We start from the raw sequence: 21192 nt of genomic DNA, 5'->3' as shown, positions 1-21192 counted from the left end.
TTTCATTTTTTTTGTCTTTCACATCACAGGGGAGGCAGAACCTGAGCTGCAGCTAAAAGACCAACAGCAACTCGAACTCTGCGAGCCCAGGGAGAGGTCCCAGGATATGGAGGATGTGAGTATTGGAGGAGCATTTTTCTCCTTTTTACATTATAAGCATAGCTCAGGAACATAGAACGTTACAGCGCAGTACAGGCCCTTCGGCCCTCGATGTTGCGCCGACCAGTGGAACCAATCTAATGACCCTCTAACCTAAACTATTCCAATATTATCCATATGCCTATCCACAGACCATTTGAACGCCCTTAAAGTTGGCGAGTCCACAACTGCTGCAGGCAGGGCATTCCACACCCTTACTACCCTCTGAGTAAAGAACCTACCTCTGACATCCGTCCTATAATTACCACCCCTCAATTTAAAGCTACGTCCCGTCGTGTTAGCCATCACCATCCGAGGAAAAAGGCTCTCACTGTCCACCCTATCCAACCCTCTGATCATCTTGTATGCCTCAATTAGGTCACCTCTTAAGTGGGAGGGGGGGGGGGGGGGGGGTCTTTCTTCCCCACCTATTCCTGTGGGTCTGTTCCTTCTGCTCATCCCCAGTGGGGTCGGTTAACCAGACGGGGCTCTCATTTGGAAATAGTACTGGATGGGGGAGAGGAAGGGGACAGTACACTGGAGGGGAAGGGGGATTCAGGTGGCGGAGAGATGGGTGCACCAGAATGAGATGGGAAGGGAAGGGCATTGGGTGTGTGTGTGTGTGCTGGTAACCTCTCTCCTGAACACGAGATCGGTCGTTCCTTTCTCCCCCTGCTGGCACCTTCCATCTTTCCAAACTGTGCCCTTGCCTGTTTATTCAGCTGTTTGGTGGGGGTGGTTTCCAACCTGTAGACAGAGCAGCTGGGTGAAGGGGGGAACAAGTGCAGATTGGGACTGGGAATGCACTCGGAGCCAGGGGCTCAGGTCCCCTGTGTGTAACGGATGGCGGGGCCCTGGGTCAGATCCCAAAGCAGGGAGGGTGAGATCGGGTCTCTTTGTGGAGTGATGGGTTGACACACACGTTTCTCCTTTTCAGACACCCCGTGAAGAATCTGATTCCCAAACCAGCCAGCAACCAGAAGCCAAAGCTACTGAAGGTAGGGAGCGTTTAGCTACATTGTCCGTTACCTGCCCCTTTGTGAAAACTCAGGTCTTTGGTTTTGCTCTGATTGAGGTGAATGCTACCGTTCCCCATTTGTCTAATAGGCACATGATAATGGCTGATTGACTTCCCCTTCTCTCCCTCCCTCACTCTTTCTCTCTCACACACACACTCTGTCTTACTGTTCCCTCATCACTGCATCATGAGGCAACAGTGCTAACCACTGTGCCTCAATGGTGGCTCGGTGACACAGTTAGTTAGTACCACTGCCTCACGGAGCCAGGGGCCCGGATTCGATTACAGGCTTGGGTCACTGTCTGTGCGGAGTCTGCATGTTCTCCCCGTGTCTGCGTGGGTTTCCTCTGAGCGTTCTGGTTTCCTCCTGAAAGATGTGCCAGTTAGGTGCATTGGCCGTGCTAAATTCTCCCTCAGTGTACCCAAACAGGTGCCAGAATGTGGCGACAAGAGGATTTTCACAGTAACTTCATTGCAATGTTAATGTAAGCTGACTTGTGACACTGATAAATAAACTTAAATAGTGTTCGGCACCAGATGCATACACTGAAGCTAACCATGTCCATATGCAGCAAGACCAGGACAACATTTAGGCTTCAGCTGATATGAGGGTAAGTAACATACGCACTACACAATGTCAGGCAATAACCGTCTCCAACAAGACAGAGTCAAACCATCTCTCCTGTACAATAACTCCAGGAGTCGGCTTTGAAGGAACTGTGCTTTTATTACCCAAAATGAAAATAATCAATAGCCACGAGCCTGCGGTGAACACAACAGGTCCCAACTGGAACTAAAAGGTTAATGGACCCTCTCAGAGTCTTGCTTACACAGCGCTTGGTATACAAGCTCTACCTACTGGGCTAATTACCAATCCCCAGGGAGCTCGTATTCAAGATTTTTTTTAAGAGGGTGGTGGACGCCTGGAACTCGTTGCTGGGAGAGGTAGTGGAAGCAGATACAATAGTGAGTTTTAAGGGGCAAACACATAAATAGGATGGGAATAGCGGGATATGGTCCCCAGAAGGGTAGGGGGCTTTACTTCAATCGGGCAGCATGGTCAGTGCAGGCTTGGAGGGGCCGAAGGGCCTGTTCCTGTGCTGTAATTTTCTTTGTTCAACAAGCCCAACAGGGTGGTCAATTAGTGATTTCCCCCATGCAGGTAATGGAGATCATCACACCCTGGATGTTCAATGGAATCTGTCCCACCATCAACATCCTAAGGGGTTAACATTGACCAGGAGCTGAACAAGTCGGAGGGTGGGAATTCTGATCCCAGGAACGAAAAGCTTGACGTGTGAGGAGCGTCTGAGGACTCTGGGTCTGTCCTCGATGGAGTTTAGAAGGATGTGGGGGGTGGAATCTCATTGACACCTTACAGAATACTGAAAGGTCTGGATAGAGTGGACTTGGGGAAGATATTTCCATTAGTCGGTGAGACTAGGATCCAAGGGCACAGCCTTTAGAATCGGGATGAGGAGGAATTTCTTCAGCCAGAGTATGGTGAATGTGTGAAATTCAGTGCCACAGAAGGATGTGGAGGCCAGATTATTGAGTGTAGTTAAGACAGAGATGGATATGTTCTTAATTGGTAAGGGGGAAAGGGCGGGAGAATGGAGTTGAGAAACTTAGCAGCCATGACTGAACGGCAGAGCAGACCTGATAGACAAAATGGCCTAATTCTTTTTATCTTATATCTTGTGAACTCCTCGAGGCTCCTTAGATAACACCTTAATAACCTGTGACTTTACCACCTCAAAAGGACAACAGATAAGTGGGAACAATTGCAAGTTTCTCTCCAAACCACGCGCCATCCTGACTTGGAAATATATCGGCCGCTCCTTCACTGTCTCTGGGTCAAAATCCTGAAACTCCCTCCCTAACAGCACTGCGAGTGTACCTACACCCCAGGGACTGCAGCTGGTCCATGTAGGCGGCTCACCACAACCTCCTCGAGGGCAATTAGGGATGGGCAATAAATGCTGTTCCACGCCCGAGGAAAGAATTTTAAAAATCGTAAGTTCCCTTTCGCAACACCAAGTTTTTTTTTGTTCTTTCATGGGATATGTGTATGTGACAGCCTCTGGCTTTAACCAACTAATATCTCCTGAAACCACCTTCCTCAAGGTTTAGCTTCCCAGCGAGTTTTGCTACCATTTTGGAATTGATTTTCACACAAACATCACACTCGCTAAAGTATTCAATTGGATCGCAATAGGCAAGCCTCAGTTGCTGAGGCAACATGTCACCATGGCAACTTGTTCAGTTGCTAAATTGAGCAAGACTATCTATGTTTATTTGCTTTCTCCTTTCATAGGATCGCTGGCCAAGGTCAGCGCCCCTTGACCTGTGTGGGTTACCAGGCCATTTCAGAGGGCAGTTAAGAGTCATGTAGGTCAGGCTGGGTAAGGCTGGCAGATTTCCTTCCTTTCCTAGATGGGTTTTTAAGGACAATCGGGGGATAGTTTCAACATTCCTGAGACTAGCTTTACCATTCCAGATTTATTAATAGAAATTAAATTCCACCAGCTGCTGTAGTGGGATTTGAACCCACCCGGAGCATTAGCCATGACTGCCAGTCCAGTGACATTACCAATACGTCACCAACTCCCAAGGTAGACCTCCATCTTCTTTGCACATAGAGGCAGGTCGAAAAACTGGGGGAAGAACGTGAGTCCCCTTAAGGATACTGCTGACAATGTCTTGCAAGATTCGTGTCATCTCTGTAACTGGTCCAAATATTGATTTCTCTCCGTTGCCATCGGCTGTACTCTGTAGGACGGGATTCTTCAACCTGTGTTGGTTAGAGTGCGTTGGCCTGAACAGGTGCCAGAGTGTGGCGTTTAGGGGAATTTCACACTAACTTCATTGCAGTGTTAATGTAAGCCTCACTTGTGACTAATAAATAAACTTTATTAACAGTGCAGTGAAGTTACTGTGAAAGTCCCCTAGTCGGCAAACTCCTGTTCGGGTACACTGAGGGAGAATTTAGCACCTAACCAGCATGTCTTTTGTACTAATGGCTTCCAGCACTTAGATGAATGTTGTTTCAAATGTTATTTAAGGATTTGAATCTGTTATAATCTCCTGATTTACATTCAAAGTTGATGACTGTAGTTAGAGGTCTTGTGTTGGTCAGAGGTTCTTGGGTTTGACTGTCCCTTCAGGGCCTGGTGGCCATGGGAGGAGCGTGCAGAATGTGGCCTGGCAGGTTGATTATCGGCCTGTAAATCCTTCCAATCCCCCTGATGGCAGGCGGCGAGAGTGGGAGAGTTTCCTGGTCAGATATACTGCGGGAAGCGACAGCAAACCACTGCCAAGCTTAAAATCACGGGCCAATCCAATGTAAGTCCATGGTCACCAATATACTCTTAAGGCGTGGAATCTGGAGAAGGCGGAAAATGTCATCATTAACATATTGTCCTCACTGGGGCTGCACCCCGGCAACCTCACCGACCTGCTGTAAGTTGCCAGTATGGACTAGTTGGGCCGAATGGCCTGTTTACTCAGGATATTCTAAGTTATTTCAACACCTGAGGGATAATTTGAGGGGCGGCACGGTAGCACAGCGGTTAGCACTGCTGCTTCACAGCTCCAGGGACCCGGGTTCGATTCCCGGCTCGGAGCTTGCACATTCTCCTCGTGTCTGTGTGGGTTTCCTCCCACAGTCCAAAGATGTGCGGGTTAGGTTGATTGGCCATGCTAAGAAATTGCCCCTTACTTAGTGTCCTGGGATGTGTAGGTTAGAGGGATTAGTGGGTATAATACGTAGGGATATGGGGGTAGGGCCTGGGGTGGGATTGTGTTCGGTGCAGACTTGATGGGCTGAAGGGCCTCTTTCTGCACTGTAGGATTCTATGATATATAATTGAGTTGTGTCCCGTTTTTGGATTAGTGTAGATCTGGCGGATTCATCAAAAATGCCAGATTGTCTGTTTTTTGCCTGCCGCAGAACAGTAGAAAGTATGAGCTGTTTGTCCTGTCAGAATTGCCAGGTCAACACGTGTTGAGTCGGTGCGTTAAGCTTCACTTTGGCCAGTTGCACACAATCTATCCGAGCCATCTCCTCATTGCAGGACAACGATCAGTAATCTCAATCCTCGGTTACTTCGTACAGTCCGGAGAGCGAGTGCTTGCTGGTGTTGAGAAGGGTTCAGGCAAAAGGATGACCATAGAATGGTTATGGCACAGGAGCAGGCCATTTGGCCCATTGTGTCCTGTGCCCCTTCTCCAAAGGAGCACTTCACCCAGTGCCACTCCCTCACCTTCTCCCTTTTCAGATAATAAGCCAACTTTCCTTTTGAACTCCTCGCGTGAACCTCCCCTATCCTGGTTGGACTTGTACTCGCTGGAGTTCAGAAGAATAAAATGGGGTGGGTGGGGGCTCTGATTTGAGGCATATAAAATGCAGAAGGGGGTTGATAAGGTGGGCATTGAACAGAGGTTCTCCCTTGCGGGACAAGAGGTCATCGATATCGAGTGACTGAAGGGAGGTCCAACATTGAGATGAGGAGAAACTCCTTCTCTCGGCAGGTTTGTGAATCTGTGGAACTCACTGCCCCAGAGTGCGGCAGAGGCAGAATCAATCAACAGACTCAAGAAAGAGATAGATACGTTTCTGATGGGATGAAGGGTGATGGGGAGCAGGCAGGAAAGTGGAGTTGAGACGAGGATTGAGATCAGCCAGGATCTGATTGAATGGCAGAGTGGAATGGAAGGGCTGAATTGCTCCCAATTCCTGCTCAGAGAGTTCCGGACCTTAACCACTCATTGTGGACAAGTTTTTTTAAAATGTATTTATTAGTCACAAGTTAGGCTTAGATTAACACTGCAATGAAGTTACTGTGAAATTCCCCTAGTCGCCACACTCTGGCACCTGTTTGGGTCAATACACCTAACCAGCATGTCTTTGGACTGTGGGAGGAAACCAGAGCACCCGGGGAAACCCACGCAGACACGGGGAGAATGTGCACGGACAGTGACCGAAGCCGGGAATCGAACCCGGGTTCCTGGCGCTGTGAGGGAGCAGCGCTAAGTTTCTCTTTGTACCGTGATTGCCTCTTTTGCTAATTACCTTAAAGCTGTGCCCTCGATCCTTTTGCAAGTGGGCACAGCTTCCCCTTCGTGAGGGGGGTCTGGGCATCTGCTATTTCCAGATCCCCTGTGATCCTGAATACCTTTTGACAAATCAATTTTCTTTTTTCTGAGAATAACAGCCCCAACTTCACCAGTCTACCTTCAGAACTGGTTCCAGGGATGAGGAACTTCATTCTTAGGACTTTATTCCGCATTCTCTCTCTGGTGCCTTCACTTCCTTCCTAAAGTGTGGAACCCAGAAGTGGACACAGTAATCCAGATGATGCCACACCACTGTTCTACACAAGTTTAACATAACTTCCTCCTTTTAATATCCGAAGCTCTGTAAATGAAACCCAGGGATGCTGTATGTAGGAATTCTATGGTTCTTGGGATTCTCTGTTTCGTTAACCATAAGAACATAAGAAGTAGGAGCAGGAGTAGGCCATCTAGCCCTTCGAGCCTGCCCCGCCATTCAATAAGATCATGGCTGATCTGAAGTGGATCAGTTCCACTTTCCCGCTTTCTCCCCATAACCCTTAATTCCCCTGTCTATCAGAAACCTATCTACCTGTGACTTAAATATATTCAGCGAGGTAGCCTCCACCACTTCAACGGGCAGAGAATTCCAGAGATTCACCACCCTTTGAGTAAAGAAGTTCCTCCTCAACTCTGATCTAAACTGTCCCCCCCGCTATCTTGAGGCTGTGCCCTCTAGTCCTGCTATCCTTTCTAACCACTTTCTCAACCCGTCTTATGTTCTCCTGACAAATTCTCCCGGGTTTCCTCCAGGTGCTCTGGTTTCTTCCCACACTCCAAAGACGTGTGGGTTAGATTGATTGGCCATGCTCAATTGACCCTGGTGTCAGGGCGGCTAGCTAGGGTAAATTTGTGAGGTTATGGTAATAGGGCCTGGGTGGGATTATGGTCGGTACAGACTCAATGGGCTGAATGGCCTCCTCCTGCAATGTAGGGATTCAGGTACACGCAGTTCTCTCTGCTCCTTCAACCTCTTTAGAATTTATTTTATATTGTGTCTGCTCTCTTCTCTGCATCTGTCCGTCCATTCCACCAACTTATCCTTTTGACATTCTCCACTATCCACCCCTCACAATTCCCAGTTTTGTTTCGTCCACAAATTTTGAAATGGTGTCCGGTACACTAAGGTCTAGGTCTTTAACATATATCAGGAAGAGCAGGGGTCCCAACACCGATCCTGGGGGAGCTCCACTGTAAACATTCCTCCAGTCTGGTTAAACATCCATTAATCACCACTCCCTGTTTCCTGTCACTCAGCCAAATTTTATATCCTTGTTGCTACTGTTCCTTTTATTCCAAGAGCTCTGCAGTTGCTGAGTTAAACTGACTGCCAAGTGTTCTGTTGCTACGCTGCCGCATGGGAACATCACCACATCCCAAGTCACCCGTCTTCTTGAACTTGAATGCATCTTCTTGTGCCTTAACTGCAAGCAAAGTCCCGATACTTGTAAAGTTTAATTATTGGGCAGCACGGTGGTTAGCTCTGCTGCCTCTCAGCGCCAGGGATCAGGGTTCGATTCCCAGCTTGGATCTGTGTGGAATTCTCCCCATGTCTACGTGGGTTTCCTCCGGATGCTCCGGTTTCCTCTCGCAGTCGAAAGACATGCTGGTTAGGTGGATCTCCTCATCATCTCTGCCCGTTCAGCCAGACTATGGCTAATCTATCCCATTTTCCCACAATGTCTCCATAATTTTACAATTTTATAATTAGAACACTTAGAATTTTATTCTAAAATATTGTAATATTAATTACCATCATTCTAGAGAAGACCCCTCTTTAGTACCGTGTTGGGATCTTACTCTCCCTCTGTCAGGCTGTAATACCTTGCCCTTCCTCTGGGGAGGGGGTGTGCTGAGTCTCAGTCTGGAGACTGAGACTCCTTCCCGCCTGTAAGAAGTCTCACAACACCAGGTTAAAGTCCAACAGGTTTATTTGGTAGCAAACGCCACTAGCTTTTGGGGCTTTGCCTCTTCGTCAGGTGAGTGGGAGTTCTGATCACAAACAGGGCATATAAGGCACACACTCAGTTTATTCATCCCTTGTTGTAGCGGACTTTAGCCTGGTGTTGTGAGACTTCTTACTGTGTTTACCCCAGTCCAATGCCAGAATCTCCCCATCATCTCTGCCCATTCAGCCAGACTATGGCTAATCTATGCCATTTTCGCACAATGTCTCCATAATTTTACAATTTTATGATTAGAACACTTGTAATATTTTAGAATAAAATTCTAATATTAATTACCATCATTCTAGAGAAGACCCCTCTTTAGTACCATGTTGGGATCTTTCTCTCCCTCTGTCAGGCTGTAATACCTTGCCCTTCCTCTGGGGGGTGTGCTGAGTCTCAGTCGGGATCCCTGCTCCTTCCCGCCTTCTGGTTGCGGCATTACGTCATGACGCATCTGCGCAGGCGCCGTGCGGGCGCTGTCCTAAGTCACGCATGCGCAAATGGCGGCCGCCACCGCCGCCTAGTGAGACAACGGAGCGGGAGGGGGGAGTACGAGCGGGACGGTGGCTCCAAGGCGGAGGGTGCTCAGCGCCACTGAGGTAGGAGAGAGAGAAACGACAAGGCGCGGGAGACGCCACCGGCTGCCATCCCCTCGTTTGTCAGAGTGGTGGGCGTTTCCCACCATCCCCTTGCCAACGGCAGCTGGACGGAGCTCGAGCCGCCTGATTGGGTGACGGGACGCCTGATTGACAGCCTCGTCGGCCAATCGAAAGGCGGTGAAGCCCTCTCCACGTCCAATGGGAAGGTGCGAGGGGCAGGCTTTACTCTGGGTTTGCTGAGTGACAGTCTGGCCAACCAATGGGAGGGTGGTGAAGGCCTCTACCTGTCCAATGGGAAGGTTCGAGGGGCGGGGTTTACTCGGTGCGGTGAGTGACCGCCGGGTCAACCAATCGAAGGGCGGCGAAGTGCTCTACGCGACCAATGGGAAGGCCTGAGGGCGGGGTTTACTCTGGGTGTCGTGAGTGACAGTCCGGCCGACAAATCAGAGGGCGGAGATGGCATCTGCCAGCGACGAATGGGACGGCCCGAGGGGCGGGGATGTGTTTGTGTCGTTGGGCGGAGAATGACAGTCCGCGCAGCCAATGGGAAGGCGGTGAGAGGCTATGCCTGTCCAATGGGGGAACTGGGTGTAGGCAGGGCGAGATGAGTGACAGCCCCATCAGCCAATTGGAAGGCGGGAGTGTTCTCATCTTGTCCAATGGGATGGTCGGAGGGGTGGGATTTAGTCGAGGTGGTGGGGGAGAAGGTCAATGGGCGGGACTAAAGTGAGCATAGAGTCGACAATATTGTGTAGACGTGGGGAAGTTGGTGGCATTGGAATTGGAATTGGAATATAAACCTAATCTGGGAATTGATGTCCATGAAACCATTGTTAATTGTTGGAAAAACCTAATTGGGTCACTAATGTCCCTTCAGGGAAGGAAATCTGCCGTCTTTATTCTGTCTGGCCTACATGTGACTCCAGAGCCACAGCAATGTGGTTGACTCCTGACTGTCCTCCAAGGGCAACTAGGGATGGGCAATAAATGATGGATTTGCTCCCAAGACCATGAAAGAATTAAAAATAATGCTTGCATTTTTGCAGCACTTTGCACATTTTAGCCTGTTCCAAAGCCAACAGAGTCCTTTGAAAGTGTAGCGAGCCTGCCGCAATTTGTACACAGCGAAACTCTCTCCGTTGAAAAGGCAATAATCGTGACCTGGTGAGGTACTTTCAGTCCAGGGTTGAATATTCATTTGATTTATTGTTGTCACGTGTACTGGGATACAGTGAAAAGTATTGTTTCTTGCACGCTGTACAGACTAAGCATACTGTTCATAGAGTACATGGGGCAGAAGGAAAGGAGAGAGTGAAGAATGTACTGTTATAGCCATAGCTAGGGTATAGAGAACGAGCAGCTTAATGTAAGCTAGGTCTAGGGAAGAAGCTAGTCTTGAACCGGTTGGTACGTGTCCTCACACTTTTGAAGAAGGTGGAAGAGAGAATGTCTGGGATGCGTGGGTTGTAAGTTATACTGGCTTCTTTCCCGAAGCAGCAGCAAGTATTGACAGAGTCAGTAGGTGAGACGCTAGTTTAAGTGATGGACTGCAGTTCATTAATGATCCTTTGTAGTTTCTTGCAGTCTGAGACAGAGCAGGAGCCATACCAAGCTGTGATACAAACAGAAAGAATGTTTTCTATTATGCACTTGTAAAAGTTGGTGACAGCCATACCAGATTTGCCAAATTTCCTTCGTCTTTTGAGAAAGTAGAGGCATTGGTGGGTTTTCCCAACTATAGCGTCAGCATGGGAGGGACCAGGACAGATTGTAAGTGATGTGGACAACTAAAAGCTAGAAGCTCTTGACCATTTCTGCTTCGTACCTATAGATATAGACAGGGACACCTCCACTATGCTTCCTGAAATCAATGACTGTCTCCTTCATTTTGTTGACATTGTGGGACAGATTACTGCCTCGAACCAAGTCATCAGATTCTCTATCTCTTTCCTGTAATCTGTCTATCATTGTTTGCGATCCGACCCACTGAGATAGTGTCATCGGCAAACTTGAAAATCGAGTTTGAGGGGAATTTGACCTCACAGTCGTAGGTGTATGAGTAAAGTACATAAGAACATAAGAACATAAGAAATAGGAGCAGGAGTAGGCCATCTGGCCCTTCGAGCCTGCCCCGCCATTCAATAAGATCATGGCTGATCTGTCGTGGCTCAGTTCCACTTTCCCGCCCTCTCCCCATAACCCTTAATCCCCTCTCTTATCAAAAACCCATCAACCCGCTTCTTAAAAATATTTAGCGAGGCAGCCTCCACCACTTCAACGGGCAGAGAATTCCAGAGATTCACCACCCTTTGAGTGAAGAAGTTCCTCCTCAACTCCGTTCTGAACCGCCCCCCCTTTATCTTGAGGCTGTGCCCCCTAGTCCTACTGTCTTTTTTGAGCGGGAAGAGTCTTTCCACCTCTATCCTATCCATCCCATTCATCATCTTATACGTCTCAATGAGATCTCCCCTCATTCTTCTAAACTCTAACGAGTACAAGCCTAGTTTATTCAGCCTCTCCTCATAGCTCAACCCCCTCAACTCCGGTATCAGCCTAGTAAACCTCCTCTGCACTCCCTCCAAGGCCAAAATATCCTTGCGCAGGTGCGGCGCCCAAAACTGCACACAGTACTCCAGCTGCGGCCTCACCAATGCCCTATACAGCTGCAGCAAGACCTCCCTACTTTTATATTCAATCCCCCTCGCTATGAAGGCCAGCATCCCATTCGCCTTCCTGACCACCTGCTGCACCTGCAGGCTGGGTTTTTGCGACTCATGCACAAGGACCCCGAGGTCCCTCTGCACCGTCGCCTGCTGCAGTTTTTCGCCCCGTAAGTAATAGTCCTTCCTACCATTCTTCCTACCAAAGTGGACCACCTCACACTTGCCAACATTAAATTCCATTTGCCATTTCCTGGCCCATTCGCCCAGCCTATCTAGATCCTTCTGCAGACTCTCCACACCCTCCGCACAATTTGCCTTTCCCCCAATCTTGGTGTCATCAGCAAATTTCGACACCCTACACTCGGTTCCCTCCTCCAGATCATCTATATAAATGGTAAATAGCTGAGGCCCCAGCACCGACCCCTGGGGCACCCCACTAGTCACCAACCGCCAATCCGAATAGCACCCATTGACCCCCACTCTCTGCCTCCTATTTGACAACCAAGCCTCTATCCACGCTAACACCCTACCCCCAACTCCATGTCCTCTGACCTTCTGCAGTAACCTCTTGTGAGGTACCTTATCAAACGCCTTCTGAAAATCCAGAAAGACCACATCCACCGGCTCTCCTCTATCACAGCTTTGTGGGGCACTGGTGTTGAGGATGATCGTGGAGGTGTTGTTTTGATCTGTGGGTTTGGAAGTTCAGGATCCAGTCGCAGAGAGAGGTGCCAAGGCCCAGGCCACGGAGTTTGGAGGTGAGTTTTGTGGGAATAATAGTGTTGAAGGCTGAGCTGCAGTCGATAAATTGGAATCCGACACAGGTGTCTTTGTTATCTGGACATCTGGAAATTTGAAACTCTCAACCATTCCCACTTCATCACCGTTGATGTAGACAGGTGCATGTCTTCCATTATATCGGCCAGCCCGCCTCTCTCAGTGGAAAGCACACTCATTACAGAGGCAGGAAGTTGGGCATTTGTCCCTGAGACAAACATGTTATCCTGGCTGGTATCCCCAGTGCAATGATCGGAGATCTGACTATGCCGTCAGAGGTACCATGTTCTAGACAAAATACTAATGCTGGACCTCACCAGGCCTCTTGTTGGAAAACATTTTGGGCAGGGCTTGGGAGTGTTTCTCGCTTTCCTTGGCCAAAATATATGTTTCAACCAACACCATGGGAACAGATTTATTTATCCAATCGTTATTTGTGGGACCTTGCAAATTGGTGGACCCATTTCCCTGCATTACAATAGTAATTAGATCCATGGGAACCTGCAAGCTCCCCTCAAAGCCACTCACCATCCTGACTTGGAAATACATCGCCATCCCTTCAGTTGCTGGGTCAAAATCCTGGTATTCCCTCCCTAATGGCATTGTGGGTCAACCCACAGAATATGGACTGCAGCGATTCAAGAAGGCACAGTAGTTAGCACTGCTGCCTCACAGCGCCAGGGACCCGAGTTTAATTCTGGCCTCGGGAGTTTGCACATTCTCCCCGTGTCTGTGTGTGTTTCCTCTGGGACCTCCGGTTTCCTCCCGCATTCCAAAGATATGCGAGTGAGGTGGATTGGCCATGCTTGATTGCCCCTTAATGTCGGGGGGATTAGCTAGGGTAAATAATTGGGATTACAGGGATTGGGACTGGGTGCGATTGTAGTGGGATTTACACATCCCGGGACACTAAGGTGCAATTTAACATGGCCAGTGCACCTAACCAGCACGTTTTTCAGGCTGTGGGAGGAAACCGGAGTACCCGGAGGAAACCTACACAGACACGGGGAGAATGTGTAGACTCCACACAAACAGTGACCCAAACGGGGAATTGGCCTTTGGCCCTCCAAACTTGCGCCATCTCATTGTCCTATCTAGACCAACTGCCTGTATCCCTCTATTCCCCATCAGTTCATGTGCCTATCCAGCTAAGTCTTAAATGTGGCTAACATATCTGCCTCAATCACCTCACTTGGCAGTGCAGTCCAGGCCCCCACCACCCTCTGTGTAAAAAACTTCCTCCGCACATCTCCACTGAACCTTCCCCCCCCTTACCTTGAACTTGTGCCACCTTGTAGTTTTCATTTCTGCCCTGGGAAAAAGCTTCCACCCTATCTTCACCCTATCCAAACCCCTCATAACTTTATAAACTTCTATCAGGTCGCCCCTCAGCCTCCGTCTTACCAGGGAGAACGATCCCAGTTTATTACATAAGAACATAAGAAATAGGAGCAGGAGTAGGCCATCTAGCCCTTCGAGCCTGCCCCGCCATTCAATAAGATCATGGCTGATCTGTCGTGGCTCAGTTCCACTTTCCCGCCCTCTCCCCATAACCCTTAATCCCCTCTCTTATCAAGAACCCATCAACCTGCTTCTTAAAAATATTTAGCGAGGCAGCCTCCACCACTTCAACGGGCAGAGAATTCCAGAGATTCACCACCCTTTGAGTGAAGAAGTTCCTCCTCAACTCCGTTCTAAACCGCCTCCCCTTTATCTTGAGGCTGTGCCCCCTAGTCCTACTGTCTTTTTTGAGCGGGAAGAGTCTCTCCACCTCTATCCTATCCATCCCATTCATCATCTTATACGTCTCAATGAGATCTCCCCTCATTCTTCTAAACTCTAACGAGTACAAGCCTAGTTTATTCAGCCTCTCCTCATAGCTCAATCCCCTCAACTCCGGCATCAGCCTAGTAAACCTCCTTTGCACTCCCTCCAGGGCCAAAATATCCTTGCGTAAGTACGGCGCCCAAAACTGCACACAGTACTCCAGCTGCGGCCTCACCAATGCCCTATACAGCTGCAGCAAGACCTCCCTACTTTTATATTCAATCCTCCTCGCTATGAAGGCCAGCATCCCATTCGCCTTCCTGACCACCTGCTGCACCTGCAAGCTGGGTTTTTGCGACTCATGCACAAGGACCCCGAGGTCCCTCTGCACCGTCGCCTGCTGCAGTTTTTCGCCACGTAAGTAATAGTCCTTCCTACCATTCTTCCTACCAAAGTGGACCACCTCACACTTGCCAACATTAAATTCCATTTATTCAATCTCTCCTCGTAGTTAATACCCTCCATACCAGGCAACATCCTGGTAAACCTTTTCTGTACTCTGTCCAAAGCTTCCACATCCTTCTGGTAGTGTGGAGACCAGTATTGGATGCAGTATTCCAAATGTGGCCTCACCAATGGTTTATATAACTAACATAATTTGCCAGTTTTTATACTCGATGCCCAGTCCGATGAAGGCAAGTATGTCGTATGCTTTCTCCACCACCTTTTCCAGCTGTGCTGCCACTTTCAAGGATCTGTGGACCTGCATGCCCAGATCTCTCGGTGTCTATGCTCCTGATGGTTCTGCCATTTATATTGTAGCTTCCACCTATATTGGACCTACCAAAATGTATCACTTCGCATTTGTCAGGATTAAATTCCATCTACCATTTCTCCGCCCAATTTTCCAGCCTATCTATATCCTGCTGTATTCTCTGACAATCTTCATCGCTATCTACAACTCGAGCAATCTCTGTATTATCCACAAACTTGCTAATCAGACCAGCTACGTCTTCTTCCTAGTCATTTATATATTATAGACAGCAGAGGTTCCAGCACTGATCCCTGCGGAACATCACTAGTTACAGACCTCCATTCAGAAAAACATCCTTCTACTGCAACCCGCTGTCTTCTATGACCAAGCCAGTTCTGAATCCATCTAGCTCGTTCACCCCTGATCCTGTGTGATTTAACCTTTTGCACCAGTCTGCCATGAGGGACCTTGTCAAATGCTTTACTAAAGTCCATCCACAGCCCTTCCCTCTTCAATCATTTTTGTCACCACCTCAAAAAACTCAGTTAAATTAGCACTGTTGATGTGGTCTACATGGACTTTAGCAAGACCTTTGACAAGGTACTGCATGGTAGGTTAAATCTCACAGGATTCAGGGTGAGCTAGCCAAATGGATACAAAATTGGCTTGATGACAGAAGACAGATGGTGGTTGTAGAAGCTTGTTTAAGCTGGATCCCTGGTTGCCTCAGGGATCGGTGTTGGGTCCACTGTTATTTGTCATTTATAATAATGATTTGGATGAGAATATAGAAGACATGGTTTGTAAGTTTGCAGATGAAACCAAGATTGGTAGCATTGTGGGTAGTGAAGAAGGTTATCGAGGATTGCAACAGGATCTTATCAACTGGGCCAGTGGACTGACGAATGGCACATGGAGTTTAATTTAGATAAATGTGAGGTGATGCATTTTGGTAGATCGAACCAGGGCAGGACTTGCTCAGTTAATGGAAGGGCACTGGGGAGAGTTACAGAACAAAGAGATCTAGGGGTACATGCTCATAGCCCCTTGAAAGTGGAGTCACAGCTGGACAGAGTGGTGAAGAAAGCATTCAGCATGCTTAGTTTCATTAGTCAGAATATTGAGTACAGGATTTGGGACGTCTCGTTGAAGTTGAACAAGATATTGGTAAGCCCACACTTGGAATACTGTGTACAGTTCTGGTCATCCTATTATAGAAAGGATATTATTAAACTAGAAAAAATGAGAAAAGATTTACTAGGATGTTGCTGGGACTTGATGTTTTGAGTTATAAAGAGAGGCTGAATAGACTGAACGTTTTTTTCTGGAGCGTAGGAGGTTGATGGTGAACTTAGAGAAGTCTATAAAACAATGAGGGGCACAGATCAGCTAAGTAGTCAGTATCTTTTCCTAAAGGTACGGGAGTCTAAATCTAAAAGGCGTATGTGTAAGACGAGAGGGGAGAGATACAAAAGGGTCCAGAGGGGCAATTCTTTCACACAGAGGGTGGTGAGCGTCTGGAACAAGCTGCCAGAAGTAGTAGTAGAGGCGGGTACAGTTTTGTCTTTTATAAAGGATTTAGACAGTTACATGGGTAAGATGGGTGTAGAGGGATATAGGCCAAATGCGGGCAATTGGACTAGCTTAATGATTATGAAAAAAGGGGCGACATGGACAAGTTGGGCCGAAGGGTCTGTTTCCATGCTGCAAAATTCTATGACTCTAGTGAGACATGGTGTCACAAATCCATGCTGCCTGTCGCTAATAAGAGTATTCAGTTCCAAATTTGCAAGGGGTTTGGATCGCAAAAATAAAGAAGTCTTGCTATAATTGTACAAGGCTTTGGTGAGGCCGCATCTGGAGAACTGTGTGCCGTTTTGGCCTCCATACCCAAGAAAGGTTGGATGTGTCGCAGCAAAGACTCACCAGATTAGTTTCTGGGATGAGAGGGTCGTCCTGGGATGAGAAGTTGGGTGGAACAGGCCTATACTCTCTGGAGTTTAGAACAGTACGAAGTCTCACAACACCAGGTTGAAGTCTAATAGGTTTATTTGGCAGCACGAGCTTTTGGAATGCTGCCCCTTCATCAGGTGAGTGGAGAGTTGGGTTCACAAGCGGGACATATATGGACGTAGACTCAATTGCAAGATAATGGTTGGAATGCGAGTATTTACAAGTAATCACGTCTTTACAGTATAAAAGAATGAGAGGTGAACTCATTGCAACTTCCAAGATTCTGAAGGAGCTTGACAGATTGTGAAGTTGTTCCCCCGGGCTTGAGAACCGAGAACACGGGGGACATATCCTCGGGATAAGGAATTGGCAATTCAGATCTGAGGTTCAGAGAAATTCCCTCACCCGTCGGGTTGTAAATCTTTGCAGTTTTCCAGCCCAGTGGAGTTGTGCACGGATTTGACGCACGACTGGGCTGATAGATTTTCAACCAGCCAGGAAATCGAGGCAGTGGAAAGGAAAGCGCAGTTGAGACAGAAGCTGAGCCATGATGGATGTAGAGCAGGGGACAGAGAGCCGTTGGAGCCTAGCTGGCAAAACCGCACGTTTCTCATAGAACATTACAACGCAGTACAGGCCCTTCAGCCCTCGATGTTGCACCAACCAGTGGAACCAATCTAATGACCCTCTAACCTAAACTATTCCAATGTTATCCATGTGCCTATCCAATGACCATTTGAACACTCTTAAAGTTGGCGAGTCCACAACTGCTGCAGGCAGGGCATTCCATGCCCTTACTACCCTCAGAGTAAAGAATCTACCTCTGACATATGTCCTATAATTACCACCCCTCAATTTAAAGCTATGTCCCCTCGTGTTAACCATCACCATCAGAGGAAAAAGGCTCTCACTATCCACCCTATCTAACCCTCTGATCATCTTGTATGCCTCAATTAGGTCACCTCTTAACCTTCTTCTTTCTAACAAAAATAACCTCAAGTCCCTCAGCCTTTCCTCATAAGACCTTCCCACCATACCAGGCAACATCCTGGTAAACCTCCTCTGCACCCTTTCCAATGCTTCCACATCTTTCTTATAATGCGGTGACCAGAACTGTACACAATACTCCAAGTGCGGCCGCACCAGAGTTTTGTACAGTTGCAACATGATCTCATGGCTCCGAAATTCAATCCCTCTCCCTCTTCTGAGGAGCTATGTTTCGAAATCTCATGTTGACTGATGTATGATTTTTGTTTTCTCTTTGTCTGTGTTCAGATACGTCGCTGTCCCAAGACCGCAGCCCCAACAAAGCAGGCAACCTCTTGGACACTATGCTGCTAGGCCAGGTCCCTGCAGCCAATCCAAAACTTGAAGCATTGGAGACTGCAGCAGGGTTGAGCCCTGAATCCAGAGACTTGGGTAGGTTTAAAACTCTGTCCCAGCAGCTGTTGTTTTGTGTATCTGTGACTTCCGTTTTATGGACAGTGATCACAGCCACTTTGGGCAGCCAGGTCTGCTTTGCTGTTTATCGTGGGAAACTCCTGGAAAAATACAGGGCAAACAATAGAAAGTGCGAATGCTATATATGTCTGAAATAAATTCATTCAGGAGGCTGCGCTGGTACTCAGCAGGGTTGCAGTATCTCTGAAGAGGGAAACAAAGAATGGATGGATGTTCCAGGTGCAACCTAAATTGATAAGACCAGGTACCAAATGGTGGCACAGTGGCTAACACTGCTGCCTCACAGCGCCAGGGACCCGGGTTCGATTCCCAGCTTGGGTCTCCGTCTGTGCACATTCTCCCCATGTCTGCGTGGGGCACTGGGTCGGTGCATTGGCCGTGCTAAATTCTCCCTCAGTGTATCCAAACAGGCGCCGGAGTGTGGCAACTAGGGGGTTTTCACAGTAACTTCATTGCCTACTTCATTAAGCCTACTTGTGACATGAATAAATAAACTTTAGAAATCACACAATATAACAGCAAAGACCCTTCTTCCGCAAGCAAACTTTGTTTGATTAGATCCCTGTGAATTGGGCCCTACTGTGTTAAATGCACCACGTGAACCCAAGTTGTATTCTTGTTGAAGATAAGTCTTGTGGTTGACCAATCAAAGGGTTCAGCCAGAATTGGAAAAAAAATTAAAGTTTATTTATTAGTCACCAGTAGGTTTACATTCACACTGCAACGAAGTTACTGTGAAAATCCCCTAGTTGCCACACTCCAGCACCTGTTCGGGTACACTGAGGGAGAATTTAGCATGGCTAATACACTAAACCTTCACGTCTTTGGACTGTGGGAGGATACCGGAGCACCCAGAGGAAACCCACGCAGACATGGGAAGAATGTGCAGACTCCACACAGGCAGTGAGCCTGGGAATCAAACCCGGATCCCTAGCACAGTGAGGCAGCAACGCTAACCACTGTACCTCCCCAGAATTGCGATATTGTTTGGAAAGCTGAAGTGAGGCGTTTGGTGCAACTAAACAATCACTGTGTTCACAGATTTATTTGCTACATGGTAGATATTGAGATATCTGAATGACTACCTTTCTGTAAGCGGGGATCGCAAGCGGTTCCACCAGCAAAGGAGATCCTGTTTTCTTTTCTCTTCCAAGAATCTGGGCACTGCTCTCTGCACAAATAGATCTGTTAGCGAATGTTGAGCTGAACATTCACAGTGGACAAAAGGCAACGCAAATTGCACTTCAGTGATTATTAGCAATTTAAATGAATCAGTATATTACAGGATCAAAAGGCACCAGCTGCTCCTTTTTATTAACAAATTAAACTAAGTAAATTCCACCTTTACGTATTTGAGATGAGAATCTAATGTTTGCCTTTTAATCGTCTGGCTTTGGTTGTCAGCCGGAGTAGCTCTGATCGCAGGTTAGTGGTTCAGGACTGACGCACGTTGTCGATGGATTGTTTTTGCCAGTCTTAACGTTCGGATTTTGGATGCTAAGTTAGATCGAAAGCCCCGTTTGTTGCTGGGGTGAAGATCCCAGGGCACTCTGCAAAGAAGAGCAGGTGTGTACACCCCTGGCTAATGTTTATCTCCTGGCCAACTTTGCACTGTCTGGTCAGTAATGTCATGGTACTCATCTGCGGAATCTTGCTGTGTGCCAATTGGCCTTTCCTCCACAGTGACGGCAATTCAGGAATATTCCATTGGCTCTGGGATTTCGGGAAAGGCAGCATCTTTCTCTGCCTTTCCCGTGTTGGCTGGGTAAGTGGGTCGGGTTCTGGCTTTGGCTGATTCTTTTTGCAGCTGTGTTTTCGCGTCAACAGGAAACACTTAGTTTCAGCTGTGAGACAGAGTGTACACTCATCATAATTTGGCAAGGGCAGTGAGAAACTTGATGTTCATGCCTTTTGTATAGAGGTCACTCTCAGACAGTGATGAGGCAGTGGGTGGTGGGGGTTGCGTACGAGCACCATTCTGCCAGGTTTATCCTTGTAAATTGCGACTCTGCGTACCACTGGCAAATCATGTTTCAAGGAACATCTGTATCCCTGTAGCTGTAGCATATTGGCCCCTGCACATGCAGGATTTAATTGCCCCATGACCCTGTAGATTGTAGATGACCCCTGCCATGTAGATTGGCATGCTACCATATCATTGCATAACAATCATCGTGCATTGACCCGAAGAGGAACCGGAGCAACTAGGGGAATTTCACAGTAACTTCATTGCAGTGTTAATGTAAGCCTTACTTGTGACTAATAAATAAACTATTAACTTTTTCCGCTGTCACCTGGTAACCTTTTCAGCTCTGACACAGGGTTGTCCACACTCAAAATGTTAGATCCATTTCTCTCTCTGTAGATGTTTGTCAGACCTGCTGAGGTTTTCCAGCATTTTCTGTTTTTGTGACATTTTCTTGTTGCCTGGTCTAAAGTACCAGTTTTATTTTCTAATGTAAATGTACTGTTGAATTGCATTGCGAACAGGGATGTGAATGACTTATGGCCTTAGCAGCAGGCAGGTTTAAACCCGACCAAGGTTAGAGTCGCAGAAGGAGGCCATTCAGCCCATCAAGTCTGCACTGATCACAATTCCACCCAGGCCCTATCAACGTACCTTTACCCTAGCTAGTCTCCCTGACACTACGGGGCAATTTAGCATGGCCAATGCACCTAACCCACACATCTTTGAACCATGGGAGGAAACCGGAGCACCCAAAGGATACCCACGCAAGCAGGGGAAAATGTGCAAACCCCCCACAGACAGTGACCCAAGGCAGGAATCAAACTGGGTCCCTGGTGCTGTGAGAAGCAGTGCTAACTACTGTGCCACCCTAAAGATTGAGTTGCCATTACTGCCATATCTTTACTACTTACAGCCTGAGTGCTGACAGATGCGTATCAGGAAATCCCGACAGGTCAACAATCTCCATTTGTATAGTGCCTTTAATGTCGTAAAATGCCCCAAGTTGGATCGATGGGCCGAATGGCCTCT

General features: G+C 47.8%; 1 protein-coding gene across 1 annotated transcript in view; it reads left to right on the top strand.

Moving 5' to 3' along the window:
• Nucleotides 1-21192, top strand: part of LOC145361030 (sterile alpha motif domain-containing protein 1-like) — a 56789-nt gene that overhangs the window by 23934 nt on the left and 11663 nt on the right. The window contains exons 3-5 of the mRNA XM_080216576.1: nucleotides 30-115; nucleotides 1076-1136; nucleotides 18009-18152. Of these exons, the coding sequence (XP_080072702.1) occupies nucleotides 30-115; nucleotides 1076-1136; nucleotides 18009-18152 (291 nt within the window). The remainder of the gene's footprint in view (nucleotides 1-29; nucleotides 116-1075; nucleotides 1137-18008; nucleotides 18153-21192) is intronic.

Source organism: Carcharhinus amblyrhynchos, chromosome 33, assembly GCF_965287045.1.
Source record: "Carcharhinus amblyrhynchos chromosome 33, sCarAmb.v2.hapA, whole genome shotgun sequence".
Lineage (NCBI taxonomy): Eukaryota > Metazoa > Chordata > Chondrichthyes > Carcharhiniformes > Carcharhinidae > Carcharhinus > Carcharhinus amblyrhynchos.
Note: the sequence above shows the minus strand (reverse complement) of the source record. Positions and strands in the feature narration are given on the sequence as shown.